This window comes from Rattus norvegicus, chromosome X, assembly GCF_021556685.1.
Source record: "Rattus norvegicus strain SHRSP/BbbUtx chromosome X, alternate assembly SHRSP_T2T, whole genome shotgun sequence".
NCBI lineage: Eukaryota > Metazoa > Chordata > Mammalia > Rodentia > Muridae > Rattus > Rattus norvegicus.
This window is the reverse complement of record NC_141554.1, coordinates 77,546,177-77,571,293: the sequence shown is the minus strand read 5'-3', so window position 1 is coordinate 77,571,293 and position 25,117 is coordinate 77,546,177. Positions and strand designations below refer to the sequence as shown.

Here is a 25,117-nt window from a genome sequence, read left to right as displayed (position 1 = left end):
AAAAAAATAATTATTCTTACTGCAAACATTTTGGTAATGCTAGTTAGAATTCATAAGTTGCATAATCACTGTCTTATACTGACAGAAAACAGGAAACAATCATCTTGGATACTGAGTTAGGCATGCATAATGTCTGTATATAATATGTGGAATCTGAAAAGCTTTGTTAGTAGTTCAGACCACTCCTGCCCACTCAGTAATATGGTCTTAAAATCAAATTATTCAGTTATACCAGCATCAGCTAGAATCAAGTAATATGGAACTTCCTCACAGGGAAATCACAGAAAATGAGAGTTTCCCAAGTGCAGCAATGGGAAAAAAGCGTGAAGGCATCTTTGGTGTGTAAGAGAATGCTGGCTGTTCAGACAGAGGGAGTCTAGCTTTAGGTGATTGGGCCAAGCAGGGAGTTTAGACTGCCTGGGACCCAAACCCAAAAGCCGCCTTGAAAAACTGCTAAACAATATGGATTTTTTAGTTTGAATGCTAAACAATGGTACACTGTTCCAATTAATGCAGTTTCAACTAGAGAGATTATTTTTCTTTTGCCAAAGGTGGATAATTACTGGATTACCTTAATGTTTTCCACATCACCAGTGCTACATACAATGGACAATCAAGCAAATCACCCTTTGTCACCACTAGTATTTAAATTACAGGTACATTTAGGTTACAAAAGAACAAAGTAACCCAATAGGCCACAATTACAGTGCAGTAGCCTACTGAGAATAGCCTTTCTCATGCACATGCTGCGGCTTCTCCGGCTTTGCTTGAAGCCTGGGATATTGGAAATGAGGCAACAGCCTAATTTAAGAAGCCATCTATTTCTCTTTCAATTATGAAAAAAAATGAATCTATTGAAGAAAGCTTAAAAATGTTCCCCCAAAAAAGCTTAAAAATGAAAATCATTTAGAATTATGCCCTAAAATAACCAATATTAATACTGTGTGTGCATTTCGAAACCAAAATTGAGATACCATTGTATATCTTCCTTGTCACTCACAGTGAGGTCAAATTCATTTGGTTTTAAGTTGAAGCCAAGTCTGCTTTGGGTAGTCAGTGTTATAATTTATATTAGTCATCTCTAAACTTACTGATAACATTTCACAATGTTGCTTTATATTTGGATTAGTTCATTGATAATTTCATACAATAGATTTTGATCCTACTCATACTTCCTCTCCACACTCTACCCACCCAACTTCATGTGTGTTGTCCTTTCCGGGGTCAAGCCATTCAAAGCCTGACTCTCTCCTACCAGCTATTAAATGCCAGTAGCTCCTCACCTGGAGGTGGAACTCCATGTCCACTTTTCTTTCCTCCTTGCTGGGACTGAGCCTGCATCTCTGTCGCATGCTGTCACATCCTCTGTGACTTTAGTATTATCACCAAGTTTAGAGATAACCAACACAAGTCTTAAGTACCAAAACTAGATTTAATATGGGCATACAACTAGATTTTTCCGTGGGATGACCGCCTAGAGAGATACACATTGACCCATCTCATGACCATCTGGAGTCCAAGTTATAACTACAGATTAAACTCACCATGGGATGCCAGGTGGGTGGTGCACATCTTTAATCCCAGCACTCAGGAGGCAGAGGCAGGTGGAGCTCTGTGACTTCCAGGCTAGGCTGATCTACAGAGCATATTCCAGGACAGCCAGGACAGTTAACACAGAGAAACCCTTTCTCAATGAGCAAGCAAACAAACAAACTGAACTCACCATGCGGGGTGGAGAACAGACTGAGTAGGATAATAACACTGGGTTGAACTCCATGTTCTATGAGAACCTTTACAGCTTCGATTACTGTATTTCCAGTACCTAAAGGAAAAAGGTAGCCAAACCTATTAGCAATGTTGACAGCTATACTGAAATATTCTTGAATTAAGGACAATACAGTAATTTTAACATAAGATCTGACTAGTGAAAGCCTCACTTGAAAGTGTTTGGGTTTTGTCAGTGTTATATGGGTTTTTTTTGCATTTAATTTAATTTTTTACTTATTCACTTTACATCCCACTCACTGCCCTCCATCCCAGTTACCCCTCCCCTAATCCTTTCCCCATCTCCCCTCCCCTTCTCCTCTGAGCTGGTGGAGGGGACCCCTGGGGATCCCCACAACCCTGGCACTTCAAGTGTCTCTGAGGTTAAGCACTTCTTCTCCCACTGAGGCCAGACAAGGCAGCCCAGCTGGAAGAACATATCCTACGGTCAGCCAACAGCTGTAGGGATAGCCCCCCCCCAGTTGTTTGGGACCCACACAAAGGTCAAGCTGCACATCTGCTACATATGAGTGGGGAGGCTTAAGTCTACCCCATATATGTTCTTTGATGGTTCAGACTCTGAGAGCACCAATGGTCCAGGTTAGTGGATTCTGTTGGTCTTCTTGTGGAGGACCTATCCCCTTAGAGGTTACAATCTTTCCTCCTAATATCTCACAAAGATGCTTGCTCAACTATGTGCATAGCACCTTTATTCATAATCTCCAGAAACTGAAAACAACCTAGATGTCCCTCAACTGAAGAATAGATAAAGAAAACGTGGCACATCTACACAATGGAATATTTATTATTCAGCTCTTAAAAACCAAGACATCATGAATTTTGCAGGGAAATGGATGGAACTTGAGAATATCATCCTGAGTATGATAACCCCGTCCCAAAAGGACATACATGATATGTACTCATTTATCAGTGGGTATTAGTCATAAAATACAGGATAACCATGCTACACTCCACAGACCCAAAGAAGCTAAACAAGAGGGAACACATAAGTGAAGATGCTTGAATCTCACTTAGCAGGGGGAATAAAACAGTGAGAAGAGGCAGATGGAGGGAGGGAACTGGGAGGGTGAAGGGGAAGGGAATAAGAGGTTTAAGGATCAGGTGTGGGGAGGGACAGGAAAAATGGCTAGATGGCCATGAGAATGAGTGAAAATCTACAACTGATGAGGGGGAGGATGGGGCAGGCATCTCTAGGACAAGAGAGAGGCCTGGGATAAGGGAGGCACCCAAGACTCAATGGCGGTGACCTTAGCTGTAACTCACTTCATTGGGGATATGAAAGGTAAAGAGACCACTTCCTATTGCCAGGCAGGAACCCCAGTGGAGCAACAGAGACACCGACTCACCCACAAAACTTTCAACCCAAAATTCATCCTGTCTACAAGAAATGCGGGCACTGGGGATGGAGCAGAGACTGAGGGAATGGCCAACTAATAAGCCGGCCCAACTTGAGGCCCATCCCATGGGCAAGCACCAATCCCTGACACTATTAATGATGCTCTGTTTTGCTTGCAGACAGGATCATGCTGTCCTCTGAGAGGCTCCACCCTGCAGCTGTCAATGTTATTTTTAATGATGGACACAGCATAAACATGCATCAAATGTACAACAGGCCTTAAAGTCATTTATTGCTTGAGATACCAAATTTAAAACCACCATCACCCCTGCTTACCTCCCTCAGAGACCATGATAGAAAAAAGAACAGAATACCAGAAAAATATTCCTGTGGAGATGTTAAAACTTTGAGAAAATCACTGCCACGCTCACTAAGGTAGAAACAGGTCATGATCGAATATGTTTTCTGTGTTCTATATATTTTGCCTCATTAGGTCCTTTGTTTCAATGTGTTTGTTTCAAGAAAGATGTTCTTTGGAGCTAACAAAGTTTGACTAATGTGTATTCCCTTATTATACAATAAAAATTTCCCAGTGAACTGCCCAGGGCAACTCCAAATCCAACAGAGAAAACACATTTAGAAGCAGTTTTTGCCTTTTATATAAGGGTGTGTAGGAGGTAGGCACCAAATGAATTTAAACTCTAACGAAAAATTACAAATGCAACTCAAGCCACTCACTGAGAATTGGATACATCAGAAGGACTTTTCTGCGATGAATGTCCGGGGGGAACTTGGCATAATATACTTTGGCCCTTTGTGTCTCCTCATCGCTCTGAATCAGGATCTTCCCAATCCGTATGGATCGACAGCAATCTCGCAAACCTTGTTCCATTGCCTCACCTTGAAGAAGGAAAGGAAAAGGACAACAGGGTTGTGGCAGAGAGAGTGCAAATGCAAGAACAGACCAAAGCAGAGGTTTTCACTGCTATTGATACAAAAAGAGCACCACAGAGGCAGAAGCGTCCTTTTTCTTCTACTATGCTCATATCCTAGTCTCAGTAGGATCTCAATGAAAGCAGACAAAAGGCTGCTCAATGAAACCACAATACGCTATGCTTCTTGCTTGCTTATAAGCTATGGAGCTGTCATGCTTCTATGATTACGGAAATAAAAGCTTGACTGGGTTGTTCTTTGAGCTTCTTCTACATCAGGGATACTTTCCCTGTTATTTTTAAGGATTTTTAAGCCACCTAAATTTGTTACTTTCATTTGAGAAAAATATAAAAAATTCCTGAAAGTGTGGGGGCTGCAGGCCAAAGGATTTATTTCCCTTTGCACAAAGGTGGCGCCAGGATTCATCACTCAGTTCAACAATGACTTCGCTGGCATAAGTTTCACTGCTAATAGTGAAAGAGTAGCATGTTCTTCTCCCTTCCCCTGAGATCCAACCTGAGCCCCATTCCATTGGTTTTTAAACACATGCTACATTTTTGGATGTGTCTATGTGCGTGATGTGTGTAGAAATGTTTGCATGTGTATGGGCACACATGTGTATGCAGGTGCACATGCTGTGAGCACGCAAGTGGAAGCTCAAGGTTGACTTCAAAAGTCTTCCTCAACCACTCTCCATCTGATTCTTTGAGCCAAGATTTCTCAGTTAAACGAAGGGCTTCCTGATGTGACTAATCTGGCTAGCCACCTTGCTCGAGGGATCCCCCCGACTGTGCCTTCTGAGTACTGGAATTACAGGCAGTCTGTCACGCATACTAAACTTCAGTCTTCACACATGTTTGACAGGTGGTTTAACCACCGAGACATCTCCCCAGCCCATAAATCCAGGGCTATTTCTGAGTCTGAATTCCTTTGAAGAAGTATTTCCCAAAAGTCAATGGTTCGCCTGCAATCTTCAAGATTTTACATGACATTGAAATTCTATTAGTACTGATATTTACTTAATAATTTCTTAAATTAACTTTTCATTTAAGTTTATGAGGAAATGGTACAGCATTAGTGTAAACATATAACTAGTTCTAAAAAAATTTTTTACAAAACAAAACAGGTGGCTTTTAAGAGTAAAAACAACTATGTAAAAGCTGTGGATGGAGTTTGATGGTAATGGTGTGTGTGTGCTATACACATGTTGTATACAAGATTCTGGATTCAAACCATAGTAGCAAAACACAAAACATCAAAAGACAAAACAAAAATTCCCTCTCAAGTTGGCCTTTACCTCCCTGAATCATCTGGCACACAATAGAGGTGAAAGAACCAAACGGGTTCTTCTCAGAGAAGGAGCTGAGAAGAAACCATACCCATATGTTCGATAACCTCAAATGTTGAACGACACTATCCTGAGAATGTTGTCATTGCTTAAGAGCCATCTTCCTTTAAAGCAGAGCCTAAAATTCCTTTAGTAATTGAAGTGTTCAATTGTTCACAAACCCAACCAGAGCTAGAGAAAAATCAATGTTTATATGTTTTAAAAAATCCATCTGTTTCCAACACAAACAAGTGGGCCTTCCAGCTCTTGTGCAAAAAAAAAGTTCAGTTGCCGAAGAGAAAACATTCCTGTGTAACGGGTACACGTTCTTATCATAGGCAGGCCACTTTGCTGCACAAACGATGTTAGTTAGGATGTTCAGTTGGACTCAAAGCACCAATACAAAATGTAGACAAGCTGAAGTGGAAATAGCACTAAAGACAGCTAGGTGCTTTTGCCTATGCAGTCACACATTCATAGGATATAAAATGTAAAATATTAAATAAGTCATTCAGTCCAGCTTTTGGCAGAGTTCCCTGCAACACGGATTAAAAACAGAGGAGAAATTTTCTCCTGCCAGGTATCCAAATGTTCTTCTTCAGAAAGAACTTAATTTATGCCACATTCCTTCAGTCTGCAAACCGTTCTCCCCAAGACAGCAGCATCCTGTCCTCCCATCCTCCCACCTCCCTCTGAGTCTTTTAAAAAGCTGGCTTGCTCGTGGGAGCAGGCCACTAGGGAAGATGCCTGCAATTACAATTAGCCCAACTTAGCAGCACATAGGCCATGACTCCAAGGCACCATGAGGATAGGCAACACAGGTGGTGAGATTGAAGCGAAGGCAGGTTGCAATTATGACAAGCCTGCCCTCCTCTCTCCCAGAAAACAGCAACCGTTTCCATGCACGCAAAGAAACAAAATCACACCCATGCACACCTACCGCTTCTCATTATGCTGACCCCACAATTTCCTTTCTCAAATTTCACTCCTTCATACTTGTGCCCTGTTGAGAATTAAAATGAAAAAATAGATGCTTTATCATTGGAGCAGTGCATATTCTAGCAGGGTTCAGAGCAGATGAGTACAAAGCTACCCTTGTCCAGACACATTCTATAACACCTTGGGTTTCCTGGGAAAGTAATGGGTCATGATTTTTCATAGTTATTTCTTAATGCCTCAGAAGGAACCTGTGAGAATAATTGGGAGAGGAGGATTTCGTCAAGTGGGAATAGGACTTATTAGAGCACAAGATTCACATACACATCCTCCAAATTGAATTCAAAGGAGAATCACTGGAGTCCATGAATACTAGATACCCCATCAATTCACACCGGGGTCCCACTGAGAGCCACAGCAGAAAGTCTCTCCACTCCAACCCTTCTTATGAGCCTCCATTCAGCCTTAAAAGCAGAAGGCTGAAATAATTATCAAAACATCTTATCCTGAATTGTGTCAATTAGGATGCAACGAACCAAGCCCTCAATTGTTCATAGTCAACCCTTTGAATAGAAGAGTTTTCCATCATTTATGGGGGGGAAAAAGCAAATCCGAATTTCAAATCTCTGGAAGGGGGACTGCATTCTATTTTTATTAGAAGAAAGCACCTTTGCCAAATCTTATCATTTTTAGTTCTCCTTTTCTGTTTCACATCTCATCTTTTTCTTAACCTGCAGTTTCAAAGCTGAACCAGCCTCCTGCATTTGTTAGCACCAGCAGCTTCCCCACAGAGGTGAAGATAAGCTGCCAGCAATTCTTAACTCTGGTCCCCATGGGCTGCCATCAGAAGCAACACCTGCATGCTGAAGAGGATGTAATAACCTTTAACTTGAATTGACAAGCAAGCCATTAACAAAAAATCACCTACATGGATTTCTTAACTAAAAGTCTCTTAGTTTTTAAAGACGTTTAAAAAAAAACAGTTATGCATAAACTCCTCATTTTTCACACCAATTTTACACAGAATGCCTTCCTTCCATTTTTCTCCCCCAACTCCAGGCTGGCTGAGAATTTTTATGAGGAAAATTTGAGAGTCCAAGCTCTGGTTACCTGTCGGAGTGGTCACCATGCATTCTTTATACGGCAGCTGATTCAATCCCTCTTCTACAACAAGTCTGATCTAGAAGGTCAAAGAAAGAAGTTCAGAGCTGGTAGAGATGCTCCTGCTGTCAGGTTAGCCTCAGGATCTCAGGGCTTAGGTTAGGGAGGTAGGAAAGCCCCCCCCAACATGTACTGACTTACAGGGACAGATCTAAATGCCAGGTTGCTTGTTGCTAAGTATCCAACCTCCATTTGATATATGACTGTCACCAAAGGGCACCAATGTGCCTTCTGATTCAGTCAAGACTATGAAAGGTACATAACTTCAACTAGAGTTGTGGTAAAAAATACCATTAGTGGTAATAAAATTATAGCTTGCTGTGGAGAGTTTACTGTGTCCATCTGGGCTTTCTCTACCTTGCTTAGTCCCTTTGAAGTCTTTGAAATTTAAAAATGAATTTGGATTCATTAACAAAGTCCACCTTAATGCAAATAAAACCTAAAAGCACTTGTGAAAAAAATGAAGAAGTAGATGGGCCGGCTGAAGCAATTTACGAGGTGTGAAGGAGGAACCAGTAGAATATCTTGGCACTTCTCAGCTATAGAAAACCACTCTGAAGACCAAGTAGATAAGCACATACAAGAACAGAACTGCCTCTCAAAATGTTGTACTATGATTTTCACATGTATCCACAATGGTATGTGCGGGTGTGTGCACACACACACATCCATGCACACACAAGCAAATAAATAAATATTTTCTACAAAATTTAAAACAAAGTTTTATGAGTCTCATAGAAATTATAATATGTGGTAGAAAGAAAAGCATCACTAAAAAACTCCTGGAACCAGATTCTCACAGTGAGATCTGAGCAGCCAGAGCCCACTTATAACAAAGACCGCGCTGAGCCTGTAGTGCACATTTTCTCCAATCAATATTACATTAATGATTGAGAATCAGGAACAGCAGGGAGAAGTACGATGCTTCATTCTGTGTTATCACAACACATCACCCTGCTGCCATTAGAAGGATCAATCGGAAATGGCCCATCACTTTGTCTGCCTGCAGGATCAGAGAATGGGCCCAGAAACCTTTTGAATAGCATATGCAAGAACACACTCACGGTTAGCTACCACCTTCCTTGGCTATTTATGTTTATTTAAGAGACAATAATAGGGAATAGTTGTTTTTTCAAAGGCCCGTATCTCCTTCCTCTAGTGACATGCCTCAAAAGAGCCTTCTTTCCTGCCCCATCCTCTAAACCCGGACAGAAATTATGTCTGTAAGAGCAGAGTGGGAGGTTAAAGAGGACTGCTGTGAAATATTGCAGTCACAAGCTCACAGCAGCTGTGTTTGCTTGGCCAAGACAGGCATAGCATCAAGCCAGTCAACACACCCCATAGAGGTGGGAGGAGCTCTTAAGGCCCTGCCCCTACTTGAGAAGTTATTGCCAGTTTCTTAGAGGTATTCGTTTTCTTTAGTGGTGTGGCCCTCTGAAAGGTTGACCATACCTCAGAGGATGGCTTCACACCCAGGTGCCTCTGGGCAACATATATTACATTTAGTAGGCTATGGGAAAAAAGAGAATATGAAGTTGGATGGAAGAGTGTGAGAGGAGTTGGAGGGGGCTGAGGGGTGGATATAATCGGAATATATTGTAAAATTCATATATAAATGCATATATAACATTTCAAGAATAAATGAAAATATATAAACTCAGAAAATTAGTGTGTCTTTTAGAGGAGGGCATAAAACTAGAAAAATAACTAAAATCCCTTTAAGGGGTTGGGTGTAGCTCAATGGTAAAGCATGTGCCCAGTACACTCAAGGCCCTCTGCACAATCTTTACCCTTCTCCCCCAAATTAATTAAAATATAAAGAACTGTAGGAAGCAACTCCTGACAAGCTCAGGATAACATCAATTGTCCACAGTTGTGAGAGCCTTGTGTTGAGGAGACGGTATACTAGAGATCTTCAACAGTAAAAATATAAATGGTTGTTCACAACAGATCCCCAAACCCCACCCCAAAAGTGGCCCTTCAAAGCCAACTGCAAAGAGTGGAGAAGCCCAAATTGCTGTATCCTTCCATGAAGTGTACCACACATCTCATTTGGCTAGGATATAATGTCTGTTATCTCAGAGACACATTTTAAAGCATCCATGAACTTGACCGATCCCTACTTTCTATAACAAAAAGAAGAAACACAAGCGTCTGCCACTAGGCTTGTCATCACAGCTACTTGGGAATCTGAGGCAGAAGGAATGCTTGAGCCCAGAATTTTTGAGGCCATTCTGTGGAAGAGAGAGAGAGACAGAGACAGAGACAGAGAGACAGAAAGAGAGAGACAGAGACAGAGAGAAAGAAAGAGAGAGACAGAGAGACAAAGAGACAACAGAGAGAGAGACAGAGAGAGAGATTGAGAGATTGTCTCCAAAGGGGAAAGAAAGAAGAAAACAAAAGATGAACATTTTACACAGGAGAACAGAGACCTTTGCCGTTAAAGTAGAAGTTCCTAACTCCTCAAACATTGTTTTGGTTTTGTTGTTGTTACTGTTGTTTTGTAGGTTTTGCTGAAAACATAAAGAAGGCTGAATTGAATCTCTAAAACCCACATAAAAAGCCGAATGGTAGCATAAGCTTTATAGCCCTAGTGACAGGACAGTCCCTGGAGGGCCAGCCTGTCCTCACTGGTGAGCCCCCGATCCCAGGATGAGGCTTTATCTGAAGAAAAAACAGAGGAGGTAGCTGACTCCTGAGAAGCAACCAAGACTGACCTCTGGCCTCCACACTCAAGGTTGACCTCTGGTTTCTACATGCAAGCACACACATATGCACCTCCACATACATACACATATACACATACATACACAGAAGAAAATATGAAAGGTGTGGCCACTGCCTCAGGAATGTCAACCTATTTCTTCTGCTGTTACTAACAGTTATTACTATCCATGAAAACCAAACTAAGTTTAAATAGAATTGGGTCTCTCAACCAAGAATATTTAAATCCAAAAGCAGAAGAGGAGTTGTCTACAGACCTTTAGAATATATGCTCCAGGGAAAATCATAATTAAAAGTGCCTTCTTTTCATATTTCCTTTTATAACGATTTTCTATGATCTGATTATGCCTACTAAGTTAATAAGCCACATTTCTTTCTTAAAATAAGTACTGACAACAGTGTTAAGTTTGTAAATTCCACAAGATCAAGGACCAGATCTATATTCTTAGCTACTTTAACTCTTTTCTCCCAAAATAGTCTAGCACAGAGTCTAAAATATGTCCAGTGTTTATTTGCATTAGTCATAGCAACTAATTTATCAATTTCATTCCAAGAATGGGGCACACTTACATATCAACACAAGAGTGAAAAGCTGTTTCAAAGCAATTCAGCCTGAGAGCATCTAAGACGACACTGACTATAGAATGACTGGGTTTGCTCAGGACTTGCTAGGATGCCCTTGAAGGAAGGGTAGATAGTCCAACCTAGAATTTAATATTGTGACTATACCACAGGATAGAAGCAAAACAAATGCAACTCATATGGTAAAACATACACACACACACACACACACACACACACACACACACTCACACACACACACACTCACACACACACATACACACTCACACACATACACACATACTCACACACACACATACACACACTCACACATACATACACATACATACACACACTCACACATACATACACATACATACACACACTCACACATACACACATTCACATACACCCTCATACACACTCACATACACACACACACTCTCTCACACACACATACACACTCACACACATACACACATACTCACACATACACACACATACATACACACTCACACATACACACATTCACATATACACACACATACACACATACACACACACACACTGCACTAGTTTTTGTACAAGGGTTTTGTATTAGTTTTGTACAAGGTTGAATGCTAGGTCTCAGAACATATGTAGTTTTCTTCTAATGTGTTTCAATTCATTGCCCTAAGATAAGACATTTTATGAGTTGCTGAGATCCATCTAAGAACAACAAAGAATGGGTTCATAGGCAACACTTTGGAGTAAAAGGGGGGAAGGCAGCGCTTTAATGCTGTAGTGGAAAGAACACTTCAGAATCTCAGCAAGATGACTGGTTACTCAGTACAACCTCTCTCAACCCTAGAACGCTCTACAACAAAAAAGCCCCCAGGCCTAGCAGGATTATATCATGGCATGAAATGGAAAACCTCCACCTACCAAACGATCCGCAGAAAACATGAAGTCCCCTCTACTGGCTGTCCTACAAGAAAAAAAAATAGTTCAAGTTTTAGTCTACATTCGAGCTCCACATGGTACACACTTCATACACATAGCAACACTGATATTAAGACCTATTACATACTGCAAGCTGAAATCCTTACGTGTAAAGACTATTACTGAGGCAATATGTTTTTACTAGGAGACACACAATAAAATGAGATGACTTCATAAGTATTATTGGAAATGTTTATTTGATTACTTGGTATCAACACTCAAGACAGGACTTGAAAAGATTATGCAGTTCCCACTGAGCTGTCAAAGAGCAAAGATTCCTCTGAAAGATGACAGCAAGGTTTCTAGCTCAAATTGAGAAGTAATTTTTAGAGTGAGAAAACTAGCTTCTCCCACTCTCCCTCCAGTTCACCTTGCTTTCTAAGCACACAGTAGGGATAAATAATTCATCTACTTTGTCTCTAGTCCTTTTTTGAATTACAAGAGTTAAAATAAGTTCCCCGCTTTTGTCATTGCTTTCAAGAACGTATAACTTAATTTCTAAGCCCTCTTTCCCAAACCATTTTTGACTTATTCTTTTCATTCCCTAGATTTTTTTTTGGTGTCATTTTCTCATGCATTCCCTTCTGGTTAATACCACCCTACCCTGAGATACTCAGGTAATAATAATGCGATCTTGCACATGCCCACAAGCTGTTAACCCACACCCCCCACAGCAAAATGTTAAGAGACTGATGGTTTTTCTATATGTAAAATTCTAATATTATTCCTTTCTTCTTTCACGTAAGTTAAACATTTTGATAGAATGAATTAGTTCACAGCTTATGTACTTAAAATTCCCTACCTGCCTATCCAAAATACACTAAAATATCCCTCATGAGAGCATCAAAAGGGCAAATGCAAGTGCTTATTAGCTCGGCAGATAATTCATCACTTTTTTTTTTCATGGGCACTCGCTTTTCTAACAGAAGAAAGCAATAAAATATACCAGACACAAATAGCATTGCATTTCTTACAGTAACCACAGTTCTATCACACTGTACCTGTTAACTCCCTAAACTATGAGCATAATTAGGCAATAGCAAGACGATGTGTTTGCAGTCTTAACATTCTATTCTCTAGACTCAAAAAATCCTACACTCGTACATACATGTGAGCGCCTATATACATGAGAAGCCATTTAAAACAGTCTCTGTTATGTGTACTGCTGTTTTCAAATGAGACCAGTGTCTTCATTTCTATGATTCATTTTCAAAACACACCTATCATGGAAGTGAGAAGCGGAGAGTTATCAAAGAAAAAAAAATAGTGCTGTCACTGGTAGACCCATGCAAACTTGTCTTAGCAGCCAAAACACACCTTTTCATCAGGGAAGAAACCTCTGAAGTTTTCAGGTTATTTTAGAAGCTTAATGTATTCTTTTAAATTTTCTATAGTTATTTTGTTTTATGCATATGCATGTATGTATATCCATGCCCCCTGTACATGCTTGATGCCTGTGGAGAAGAGAAGGGAACAGCCGATGCTCTGGAATTAGAATCACAGATGACTCTGAGCTGCCATGTGGATCCTGGATCAGAGGAGGTTCCTCTGCAAGAGCAGAGTCCTCTTAACCACTGAGCCAGCCATCAAGTCTGAAGTTTTCTTAAAGAAATATCCTATGATGTATTTCGAGAACATGTCTTTTCTTTACACTTCTCACCAGTTACACAAGTTATTACACAGAGAAATTGTATCAGGCAAAGTGATGAGAGATATCACCCTCTGTTATTTTTACTTTCAGTACCTTTCATACCCTCTCTCTCCCCCAAATCAGCTTTAGCTGATAACCTTTGCATAATAAGCACTTTATCTACATCCTACAAAAGATACACACCGAGACTATAATAGGAAATGTCTTCTCCTGACAGTTATTTGACCTACGAATGAAATCATCCACTGTTCCAAGTTACTCCACTATAAACAGTAATTATTATCTTGCCTTTTGTTATTTTAGACAAACTTCAACTCATACTATTTACTTTAAATCAACTTAGAAATTAAAGTAAAGCTAGAATACAAGAAGGTGATTCCATTTTTTAAAATTCCACAGTTGCCTTAACCCTGCTGAGAACAGTTTCATAAAAAAACCCAGAATTTTCTTATCAGATAGATTATGCCATTTAAATTTTCTGAATTCTTCCTTTAGGCACAATACTGGCCTGAATCATTTGCTTTAAAATGTGTTTTAATGGAAACTAGACTTCAGGTATTACTCACGCTTTGTTTCAAATGATAATTATTCAAATTGTTCCAAAACCATTAAGAAAATTTTGTCCCACAGAAACCAAGCTTTGTAAAATACCAACTATCTTCTAATAACAAGCTAAAATAATGTGATGTAAAACTACCATAAAGGAAAAAAATCACATATCTCTAGAGTATTGTCTTTTCTTCATCCTGGATGTATGTAGCCCTGGCTGTCCTGGAACTTCCTACTTAGGCCAGGCTGGCATCAAACTCACAGAGATCACCTGCGTCTGCCTTCAAGCGCTGGGATTAAAGGTGTGCACAATCATACCCACCTCCTAGAATAGTCTAAAATCCATTTAAGTAACCAAATACCACATATTTAAGTAAACGGCAACATCAAGGCAATCAGAATCCAGAGAATAGAACTGTAATTAATATTAAGCTGAGATGCTTGAAATTATACAAATTCCAAACACATCCAAGGATGGAGGCATAACTATGGGTAAGAACATTTACTTGTCTAAACATTGTCCCCTCGAATACACGTGCCACATACTGTAGCAAGATGATGAAATACAAAGGCAGTCATGTAAAAATGCAATTTTCACATGGAAACAACAGTCATATCAGAAACCAAATTTTCATTTTAACAGGGAGTATCTAGATACCAATCTTCTCTATTTGTTAAGTAAGACTCTCTAGACAGCATTTTAAAATCTCTAGAGAGCCAGGTATCCTACATAGTATATACCTGCAGTCCCAGCACTCAGAAGACTGAAACAGGAGGATCAAAAATTTGAGTTCATCTTGAGCTACATAGTAAGTTTGAGGTAGGCTGTACTACATGAGGAAATCCTATCTCAAAAAAAAATCTGGCTGCCAGTTGTTTTAGCTACTGTTCTACTGCAATGAAGAGACTCCATGAACAAGGTAATTTATAAAAGAAGGTGTTTAGCTGGAAGCTTGCTTGTGATTTCATAGGGTGAGCCCATGACCATAATGTCTGGGAACATAGAGCAAAGCAGGCAAGCATGGTGTTGGAGAAGTGGCTGAGAGTTTATCCAAAAGGAGCAGGCAGAGTGATTCTGGGCCTGGAATGGGATTTTGAGGGGTTGGGGATTTAGCTCAGTGGTAGAGCACTTGCGTAGCAAGTGCAAGGCCCTGGGTTCGGTCCCCAGCTCCGAAAAAAAGAAAAAAAATGTTAAAGCCCACCTCCTCCAACAAGGCCTAAGCACCTCCAACCCCACCTCACCTCCTGATCCTTCCTAAACAGTCCACCAACTGAGAACCATTCAAATATATAAACATAGGAGAGCCATTCTCATTGAAGCCACCACAGAAAGGTGACACATGCCTGTAAATCTAACCACTGGGAAGAATCAGGAAGGAGGGTGTGTTGTAGCAGTTTCCTCTGAAATTAAAACCTTCCATTTTGGAAGAAACCTTGTTTAAAACATAAGATGTAAAAGGGATAGTGAAACAACAGTATGTTATTAAGGGAAATGAAATTTTTCATCCTGCAGAGAAGATGGTTAAACAACTCAATAGCTTCAGGAAATCCCTGAAATTGCTCAGATAAACTCGCTCCTCCCTCTCCAAGCATATATAAGCTATAAAGACAGCTAAGACTCACACTGGACCAGCTTGGCTGCCTAGAAGAGGCTTAGAGAAATTCAACTACTCAGAAAGCGCATCCCCCAACCTTTATTGAGCTGCCTGCAGGCTGTGCAATGTGCTCCATTTTGTAACCTGTCACCCATGCTGGTGTGGGTTTTGGTGATGCAGCTGTCTTCCAGTCGTCTGGGTTCTTCCATGTAATGCCAATAAAACTTATCGACTCACCAAGATGGGCTTTGGTAATTTTCTTGGGCTCCCTATCTAGGGCGAGTAGATGTTTGTTCACCCAAGAATACTGTTACAGCACAAGAGGATCAGTTAAACCCAGGAGTTTCAGGCCAGCCCAGGCTACATAGAAAGACCCTATCTCAAAAGAAAATCCAAAGAGCAAATCAATAAAATGTTCTTCTGAACAGGCAGATGATTTTATGATACGGCTTATAAAGAGTAAGCCACCAAGGTTACCACATGCAACCCTCCCTTTGCTGGGTGTGGTGGTGCAAACCTGTGATACCAGCACTCAGGGGGACGAAGTCAGTAGATGACCAAGTTCAAAGACAGCCTCATATCCCTAACAAGTTTAAGGCCAGCATGGGCTACAAGGCATAACTCCTTTATGAAAAAAAAATACATCCTTTCCAAAAGCAATTAAAAGCAAATTCTCCTAAGGCATAACTCAGAAAAATTTAACAAAAATCACATCCTAGGAACACTGAACTGGATGTCCTTTCCAAAACTTAAATATCTCACTCTTCTTCTTCCTGGAAGATTTTACAGGTTGTTTGTGACATTTAGAGAAGGAAAATTGAGGTGAGCATTCAGCAAATAAAAATACAGGCTATACAATTAAGTTTGAACTTCAGAAATCCCATGCAATATTTTAAATTACACTTATATATAAAAAAAGGTCATTGTTTACTTGAATTCAAATGTAACTGGGTATCATGTGTTTTACCTGGTAAGAACAGAAACAATTTAATGGACTTTAAATGTAAGAATACGAAAATTAAGAGTGTGAGGACCCAGATTTAATATTTTGTTTGTTAAACCAATGGGTGGAAGAAAAGTGAACCCTAATAGCAGTTCTGTCAGGTTCAATCAAAAGGTAGGTTTCACTTCAAGCTACAGTTTAGTGCAACTCTCAGACTATAATTTCTACCTCTACAATTTTGTGATCACTAAAATCAAGAACAGCCCCAAGGTTTGCTATAGCATACTGATGGTTTACAACTCATTTTATTCTTCCCGTTACCTTCAAAAAGCAAACCCCTAACAACATACTCAGCACCAATCTAACTCAATGGAAATTTTAAAAAATAGCTTTTTCTACCTGCCAGGTGCAAGTCAGCAAAGTCACAGCTTGTTAGCACCTCTTAATAAGCTCATAGAGTTTCACTCATTGTCTACTTGAATCCCAAGCAGAGTTCAAAACAAATGCCAAAAAGCAGGTAGAAAAACAAGAGGTATCATTTTCACCTGCTTGAGCCCAAAGTAACTGGTGAGACACACTAGGATACTGGCAACAGACTCTGATAGACCCAAAACATAGTTCATCAGAAACTTGTGCTACTTAAGGATGGGGCTTCCTACTGTACTAAAGCCAGTTTATGGGGGAAAAAAGCCAGTTTATGGGAAATGTACAAAAACAAAAAACATGTCTATGTCTTAAACAATTTGCAAATTTTATTTTCCCCATGGTAAGCATTCTAGTTTCGTATAAATTGAAATGACAAATTCTGAGATTCTTCTAGTCTTACAATGGTACCAGAACAAGCCCTTTAAGGTCCTACTGCTTCCCTCTGAGTCACTCTATCCTCCAAGTAGGAAGTCAAGTCACTTACCACACTGGGAGCCTGGGCATTTTCCCAGAGGCAGTGGTCTCACCTGAGCACAGTATGTGACCATGTGTGGTGTTTGTAATACTGCAAATAGGTTCCACCCAACACTGCCCAAGCAACCTCTAAGAATGGGAGCCAGGAAGATGGGTTTCTTTAAGCCTTCACTATCCATTCTAATGCACAGCTTGGGGTAAGGACATTACATTACTAGATGAGTCACCATCATATTAGGCAACGCTCATACTAGGGTTACACAGGACTTTCATCCAGCCTGAGGTTAAATGTCTCCTCTCCAGATGAGTCACAACTAGTCACAAGGCTAGTTCTTTGGTACCATTTTATGGACTGAAAAACTCTTAGGATAATTGTTCAGCTTCTATCTAAACAGCCTATAGAAGCCATGCCAAAGCTTCTCCTAGGACAAGCATATGGACAGAATATATTCAACTACTCTTAATACAGCCTGACTGTAATATTTCAGGAGACAAAAATGTCCCGCTGACCTCCCCCCTCCTCTCTCTGTCTCTGTCTCTGTCTCTCTCTCTCTGTCTCTCTCTCTCTGTCTCTCTCTCTGTCTCTCTCTCTCTCTCTCTCACACACACACACACACACACACACACACACACACACACACACACACCTGGGAACCGGATGATGATTTTTAAAATTCACTTCATTGCCTTACACATGAGGTCATGAACCATATTCACCGGGGAAAATACACTACACTCAGAGTCTACTGGATTTATTTTCAGGAAAAGGGGGATGTATGGTTTAATCCATTTCAACAGCAACAAAAAAAGGCACAAGAAAATGAAGGAGTCATTTCTTTTTTGTCATTTGCCAGTGACCCATGTATATGTAGCTGAGTAAATTACCCATTCCATTCGGTGTTTAGATTACTGCTCTCTCAAAGAGAGAAAATCATTTCCTTGAAATTCAATAATACAGCCAACATATTACGTTTCAAACATTGTACACTTCAAAAATAAAGTCATTTCAAATCAGTACGATGGTCTCAATCCTGCTTGCTTTATAGATATACAGCAACTTACAGCCCTGTTTGATCACCCCATTTCTCCATGCCAGAGTCAATTCATAAAGCAATCCCTTTACTAGATAGATTCTAAGAACCAGGAACAATAACAGAAACAATATGTATCCCAGACGCTTCTATTATCAGAGACCTCTGTAATATATGTACATGCTGTCCTATCAAAACAGAGAAAAGCATATGCCTCAAAGAGGACAAACTATGATACCAAGTTGCACCCTCCATAACTAGCCCTACATGAGTGTAACTGCTTACAACAGACACTCTTGTCAGCCCTTGTCAGTACCTGAACCGGGCCTTGTTTGCATAAATGTAAGGCAGTGAAGGAAGCAAAGAAGAAAGGAAGGAAGGAAGGAAGGAAGAAAGGAAGGAAGGAAGGAAGGAAGGAAGGAAGGAAGGAAGGAAAGAAGGAAGACTTCTGTTAACAAAACTATGCTGCTTAAGGAAAACAAAACTAAAAACAGGAAAAAAAAGCAAAAGAAATATTATTTCCATCCTGAATAAGCGTCACCTCATTAGGAAAAATTACAGTAGGTCTTTCTGTACTGTGTCAAAGCCGGATACAAATTATGTAGGCTCTCTCAGTATTTTTATTTGTTTTGAGAGGTTTTGCCAGGTAGTTCTGGCTGGCCCTTTCTTTCCACACTAACCACCACAGACTAACCTCAAACTCCCAGCCATCCTTCTCACTCAGCCTCCTGAATACTGTATTAGCAGCAGGAGCCACAAGAGCTGGCTTTGGTATTGATTTTCAAATTAAGAATTTGAATTCTCCGTGCAAGCAAATTCCTGATACTGCTGTCAGTAAAAAGCATACGTAATTTCCAACGTGAAGAATTTAAATGCTGTAAATATACAAAGCACTTCACAGTTTATAACAGTGTTCATGGATATAATCTTGTTTTAGCCTCAGGAAAGAGCTCCATGAGGCTGTACCAACATCTTCATTTTATAAATTATAAAGCAGAAAGGCAAAGATGTTAAATATCTTGTCTAAGATCCCTTCACGGGATTTTGCCGTCCCTTCCTTCAAACAGGAAAAAAAAAATTACAAAGGCTTCTACTTACTCTCACGTTGCTATATAACCCAAGCTTTTCTGAATAATGAAATCTAATCAAGTCATGCAGCAACTATCATATATAAATCCTAAATGTCACAGTCTCTCCAAACTCTGTATTAGTGTTTTTTAACCTTTACATAATGATCCTTTATGAAATCTAATGATGACTGAAGATCTTCACCCCTGCACAAAGGCAGATACGCAAGTGTTCACAGCAACCTTCTTCATGATACTAAAGAGCAAAAACACCACGCAAATGTTCATTAGCCATTGGCTGTACTAATAAACTGTAGCAAATTTCTACAATAAAGTACCATTCAGCCACACAAAGGAGTGAACCCTGAAGCGATCACACTAAAAGAAACTGGCCATAGACGCATAGTGGAATGCTCGCCTCCTCTCCTTTGAACCATCTCAAAACAGCAACAACTGCACGGTCTCATTCATCTGGGAAGTCCTGAAAAGTTGATCTCAGGGTTTGGCAGGAAAAGAGATTTAACCCTAGGCTGGGGAGTAGAGGGGAAGAGAAGGAGGTAGAACGGATGGTTGATCAGTGAGTACTTAGGAGCAGGAAGCTTTGGTGTACTACTGCATGCTAGGTTAACTACAGATAATAATAACGTACAGCACATTTCAAAAGGAGAGAAGAAAGTATTTAGACTTTACCATAAAGACTTGACAAGTGCTTGGAGAAAGAAATATATTGAACCCGATTTAATCAATATGTGATACTCCCCTGATAAGCAAAGTTTTGATGTTTTTCTAGTAGTTAAATACATTTAAGAGCTAGGGAGATGGCTCAGTTAGTGAAGTGCTTGCATGCAGGCATAAGGGCTTGAGTTCAGGTCCCCCAGCACCCATGTAAAAGGCTGGGTTGATGCACACTTTTTCTACAACCTAGGGAGACAAAAAAATGGAAAGATGCTTGGAGCTCGCTGGCCAATTAGTCATACTGAATTGGTTTGCTCTAGGTTCGGTAAGATATCCTGTCTCAAAAAAGATGGTGCATAGTGATGACAGAAGATCCCAGATGTCTACTTCTCTCTACACTCTACACACATATGTACATGCATGAATACTTACACCCACACAAACATGAACACACGCATTTCATACACACAAAGAAAAAAATCTCCAGAATAGGCAAATTAACGGAAATGTAAACTAATTTTTGCCTAGGGCTTGGGGGATGCTAGGTAAATGTGGACTGACTACCTGTGAAGTCTCTTGTTGAGGGTATGACTATGTTCTAAAAGTGACTGAGGGAGAGAAAGAACTGGAAGAGCTTGAAGGGGCTCGAGACCCCATATGTACAACAATGCCAAGCAACCAGAGCTTCCAGGGACTAAGCCACTACCTAAAGACTATACATGGACTGACCCTGGACTCTGACCCCATAGGTAGCAATGAATATCCTAGTAAGAGCACCAGTGGAAGGGGAAGCCCTTGGTCCTGCTAAGACTGAACCCCAGTGAACTAGACTATGGGGGGAGGGCGGCAATGGGGGGAGGGTTGGGAGGGGAACACCCATAAGGAAGGGGAGGGGGGAGGGGGATGTTTGCCCGGAAACCGGGAAAGGGAATAACACTCGAAATGTATATAAGAAATACTCAAGTTAATAAAAAAAAAAAACTGAGTTGTATCTGACTAATTCACATTCATTTAATGAATCCCATGGGAACTTGAAACTATAGTATTTTTTTAAAACATTTCCCCATTTAAATCCTTTGGAGAAGTAATCTCAAAAACAGCAAATTTAAAATGTAATTGAATAAAATAATGTTTAAATGAAAAAAAAGTGACTGAGGGAGGTGAAGAACACACAGAAAAACCACTAAATTGTAAACTTTAAAATGTTTCAATTGTATTGTATATGAAACTTGTATCTCAATAAAGATGTTCTTTTATTTGCAGTGCTTGGAATCAAATCCAAAGTCTTATGTCTGTAATGCAAGAATTCTATCACTGAGTGATATTACAGACCTTCAAAAAAGATATTTTTTAAATAACCATTACAGTGGACAAGTAAAATTTATTGGAAATGTCCTGAGCCTCAAAAATTCCATCTGCAAGTGTAATAGGGTCCAAGAACCAAAGTTAGTCAATTCCAAGAATTATTAAAATTTCATTCCACAGATGTTTTACTTCAGTTGTCTCAACAACTACCAAAACTATGCCTCATCTTTTTAAGACCTCTAAGCCATTAGATCCTGTGATCATAGTTTTCAATAGTGATTCTTTATAAACAAGTAGTACAGTTTCATAAATATGGTTAAGAGCTAGGTCCAGGGTTAGAGAGATGGCTCAGTGTTTAAGAGCACTGACTACTCCCCCTTTTAAGAAGGAGTGAAGTATCCGAATTTTGGTCATCCTTCTTCTGGATGGGGGCGGGGACATCCTTCTCGGGGAGAGGGAAGGGATAGGGGGCTTATGGACAGGAAACCGGGAAAGGGAATAACATTTGAAATGTAAATAAAGAAATATATCCAATAAAAAATTATTACAAAAAAAAAGCACTGACTGCTCTTCCAGAGGTCCTGAGTTCAATTCCCAGCAACCACATGGTGGCTCACAACCATCTGTAATGGGATCTGATGTCCTCTTCCAGAGTGTCTGGAGACAGCTACAGTGTACTCACATACATGAAATAAATAAATCTTTTTTAAAAAGAAGAAGAAAAGAGCTAGGTCCAGGCATAGCAGTGCAACCCCCATAACTCAAGCATTCAGGAAGCTGAGGCAGGAGGATCAAACAGTTCAAGCCAGACTGGGCTATAAAACTCTCATCTCCACAAAAGGTAGAAAAAATCCTTAATGATTACTTGCAAGGCATAGCTGTAATTAAAAATGTAAAAAGATTTTTGTCATAAAACCTAATAAGCAAGGCCCATATACAAGTAATAATAGTTAAAATAGAAGGGAAACCTTGTATTTAAAAAAGGTCAGGGAAAATCGGCCAGGAAGCATGCGTTTAGCCTTGAAAAATAGAAGTTGAGCATTAATATAAAAAGGAATATGGGGAATTCTAAAGGAAAGCAGAAACAGGGAATGAACGGGGCCACGCATGCCCAACTTTGATAGGTTCTGATAAGCCAAAGAAGGCTGCTGAGATGGCAGTTATCAAATCAGAGCTGCTATGTTCAAAAGGCAGCTATAGAGGCACGCATGTGGATCAGGAAACGGCAGGAAGGATGCACAGGAGCCTACCACAAGAGTATGAAGAAAAGTTTGCCGAATCTGATTATCTTAGGGCATTTTTTAAATGTCAAGGCATGCTGGAAAGACAGTGACCTTGAATGAGTCGTAGCTGCCCATTTAAAGCCAAGTATGGCCTCTGGTCCAGTAGTTCCGCCTATTTGGGAGGTTGACTTGTGCCTTGGAGTTTGAGGCCAGAGTTTGAACAGCAATTTGGGAAATTTTCCCTGTCTGCTAAAAAGGAGAAAAGAAGAGACGAGAGAAGGGAAGGAAAGGAAAAGGAAAAGAAAGAAAAAAGGAAGGATGGCAGCTGTATTTCACTGTGGTACATGTTTAACCAAGAAAACTCATATTTCAAAATATTTTCACTTCAAGTTCTTGCTATCCTGATTTGTGGGATTATGAGGATCCAATTTGTTCTTAGGCAGAATGCAGTTAACTACATTCTGTAAGTTTTCAGTAAAATGGTCTCGACAAGAGTGGAATCAGAAACTCTCTGGCAACCAGGTAAAGCTGAACTCCCAAACAATAAACAAAATGGCCCACTGCAGGAGCAAGTGCTGTGAGTCACAGGGCCAGCGGGGCACGACATCATTTCCCTTGAAATTGCTTTACTTCTATGAGCCTGGACTGTCGGGTGGTAATAACCACAGGCAGTAACCATTTCTGGGTTATACATTTACCACGTGGTCAGGAACTGAACAGATGGCATAGGGGTGTGTACCTGCCTGGCACAGTTGAGGATTGGTCATGCTTAAGAGAGACAAAGAGGCCGGAAGAGGCTGAAGGCTACCTAAAAGGTTTCCTTCTTACACAGAGCAGTGTTAACCACAGGAACTAAGAGAGGGTCACAGAAGAGTCTCATTGACTCCCTCCCTACTCACAGGCCAAAGACAGAGGCCTGGCTCTAATCCCCAAACATCAGAGTGCCAAATCCAAATGCAGGCTTTTTACTTTCACCCTGCAGCCCTCCACTCCCTTTCCCCCTTCCGCTCTAGGCTTACTTGTCCCGGATGATAGTCTGCAGCTCCCGGATCTGATCATTCATAGGCAGCAACTTAAGCTGAGCCCCAATCTGTGGGTAGAGTTCACAGTCCCCTAGCAGGGAGTCGCCGACAGGTGCTTCGTAGTTGCCACTGTCACTACTGTCACTGTGGTTCTCACAGTGAAGATTAGTGCTGCAGCAGGCCGGAGAGTCCCGCTCTGAAAGCACGCTAGAATGGGCGTGCCCAGGGAGGAGAGTCAGCTTAGCCATAGCAGCGTTATTTTCTTCTGCATGATCCAGGACCGGGTCCTCGGCTAACAGGCGCTCGGGACTTGGGCTAGAAGTAGAGTTTACTTGCCGGTTGTGACAGGGCATGGAGTCCGGACGCTGTAACTCCGTGGCCATACACGGGGCCCCGGGCTATCCCCGCTGCTATCAAGCCCTAGGGATAAAAGGATAAAGGGCAGGAAGAAAGGGATACGGACACGTGCTTCCCAGTGGCCCCCGCCTCCTCCTAATCTCTAACCCTGGTTGCCCTCTCACCCCTAGGCCTCCGCGGTCCTTTCGCACGCTTTGTCCCATACCCGCCCACACCAGACGCACTGCCGGCTTAGACACCTTATTGGCCTATCTCTCTGCCAGTCTACGGCATGCTGGTTTGTTAACTCTTTTGATTCTTCGCTGATTGAGAGAGTCTCACACGTAGCTTGGCAGAAGTGGCTAAGCCAGAGATTCCTGGTTGCTGAGTCCTTGAAAAACCCCTAGGATTTCTGGCACTCAGAATTCTGGTAGAGCCAAGAGAAGATACGGGTGGATTATACACGCAAGGCACATGTTTTCCAACTTTCTGACGTGGCAAAGAAACCGTCTGTTGCTAGTTGGTTGCATCTTCAAGCTAATGGCTTCTCTGTGTAACAGAAGAGGGAAGTAAGAACAGCTAGCGGACAGCTGAAGAACCTGGCCTTCCTAGGCTGGTCTACAAGAGGCAATTTCTTAAGAATGCTTGACCACTAAAATGTTTCCTACTGATATTGCTTGGGCACTGTATTGCTCATGTTACCATGGAGATTATGGTATGATTTTCATTACACTGCCACTTTGTTCTTCCAAACAATACTTGGAAGGATGGCTTTTAAAAACACATAGGTACCCACTCAGAAAGTCTAGGATAGTAATTTTCAAATGTCCATGTGTATCAGAACAATTGTAGAGCTATTGCAGAGTTCTGACCTGACATGAAGGCACACTCATCTGTAATCCCTACACTTCAAAGGCTGACAGGAAGGATCAAGGATTCAAAGCCAGCCTGAGTTATTAAGTAAGCCCGAGTCTTAAAAACAAAAGCAATATTTGTGTGTCTGCACATCACTGCCTATCATTATAATGTAGACAATTTAAATTTCACCGCATGATAAAATTACAATCCCCACACTT

General features: G+C 40.8%; 1 protein-coding gene across 3 annotated transcripts in view; it reads right to left on the bottom strand.

Moving 5' to 3' along the window:
* The window catches only part of Uprt (uracil phosphoribosyltransferase homolog), a 30,108-nt gene extending 5,855 nt beyond the window's left edge, over positions 1-24,253 (bottom strand). Inside the window, exons 1-7 of one of the 3 annotated variants that reach the window (NM_001432983.1) lie at positions 24,227-24,253; positions 23,703-24,125; positions 11,688-11,730; positions 7,428-7,497; positions 6,322-6,384; positions 3,860-4,021; positions 1,724-1,822 (exon numbers count right to left, since the gene is read on the bottom strand). In NM_001432983.1, the coding sequence (NP_001419912.1) occupies positions 1,724-1,822; positions 3,860-4,021; positions 6,322-6,384; positions 7,428-7,497; positions 11,688-11,730; positions 23,703-24,088 (823 nt within the window). In that variant the 5' untranslated portion in view covers positions 24,089-24,125; positions 24,227-24,253. Of the gene's footprint in view, positions 1-1,723; positions 1,823-3,859; positions 4,022-6,321; positions 6,385-7,427; positions 7,498-11,687; positions 11,731-23,702 lie in introns of all 3 variants that reach the window. The other 2 variants (NM_001432985.1, NM_001432984.1) reach the window with 2 other exon arrangements.
* Between the last annotated feature and the right edge of the window lie 864 nt (positions 24,254-25,117).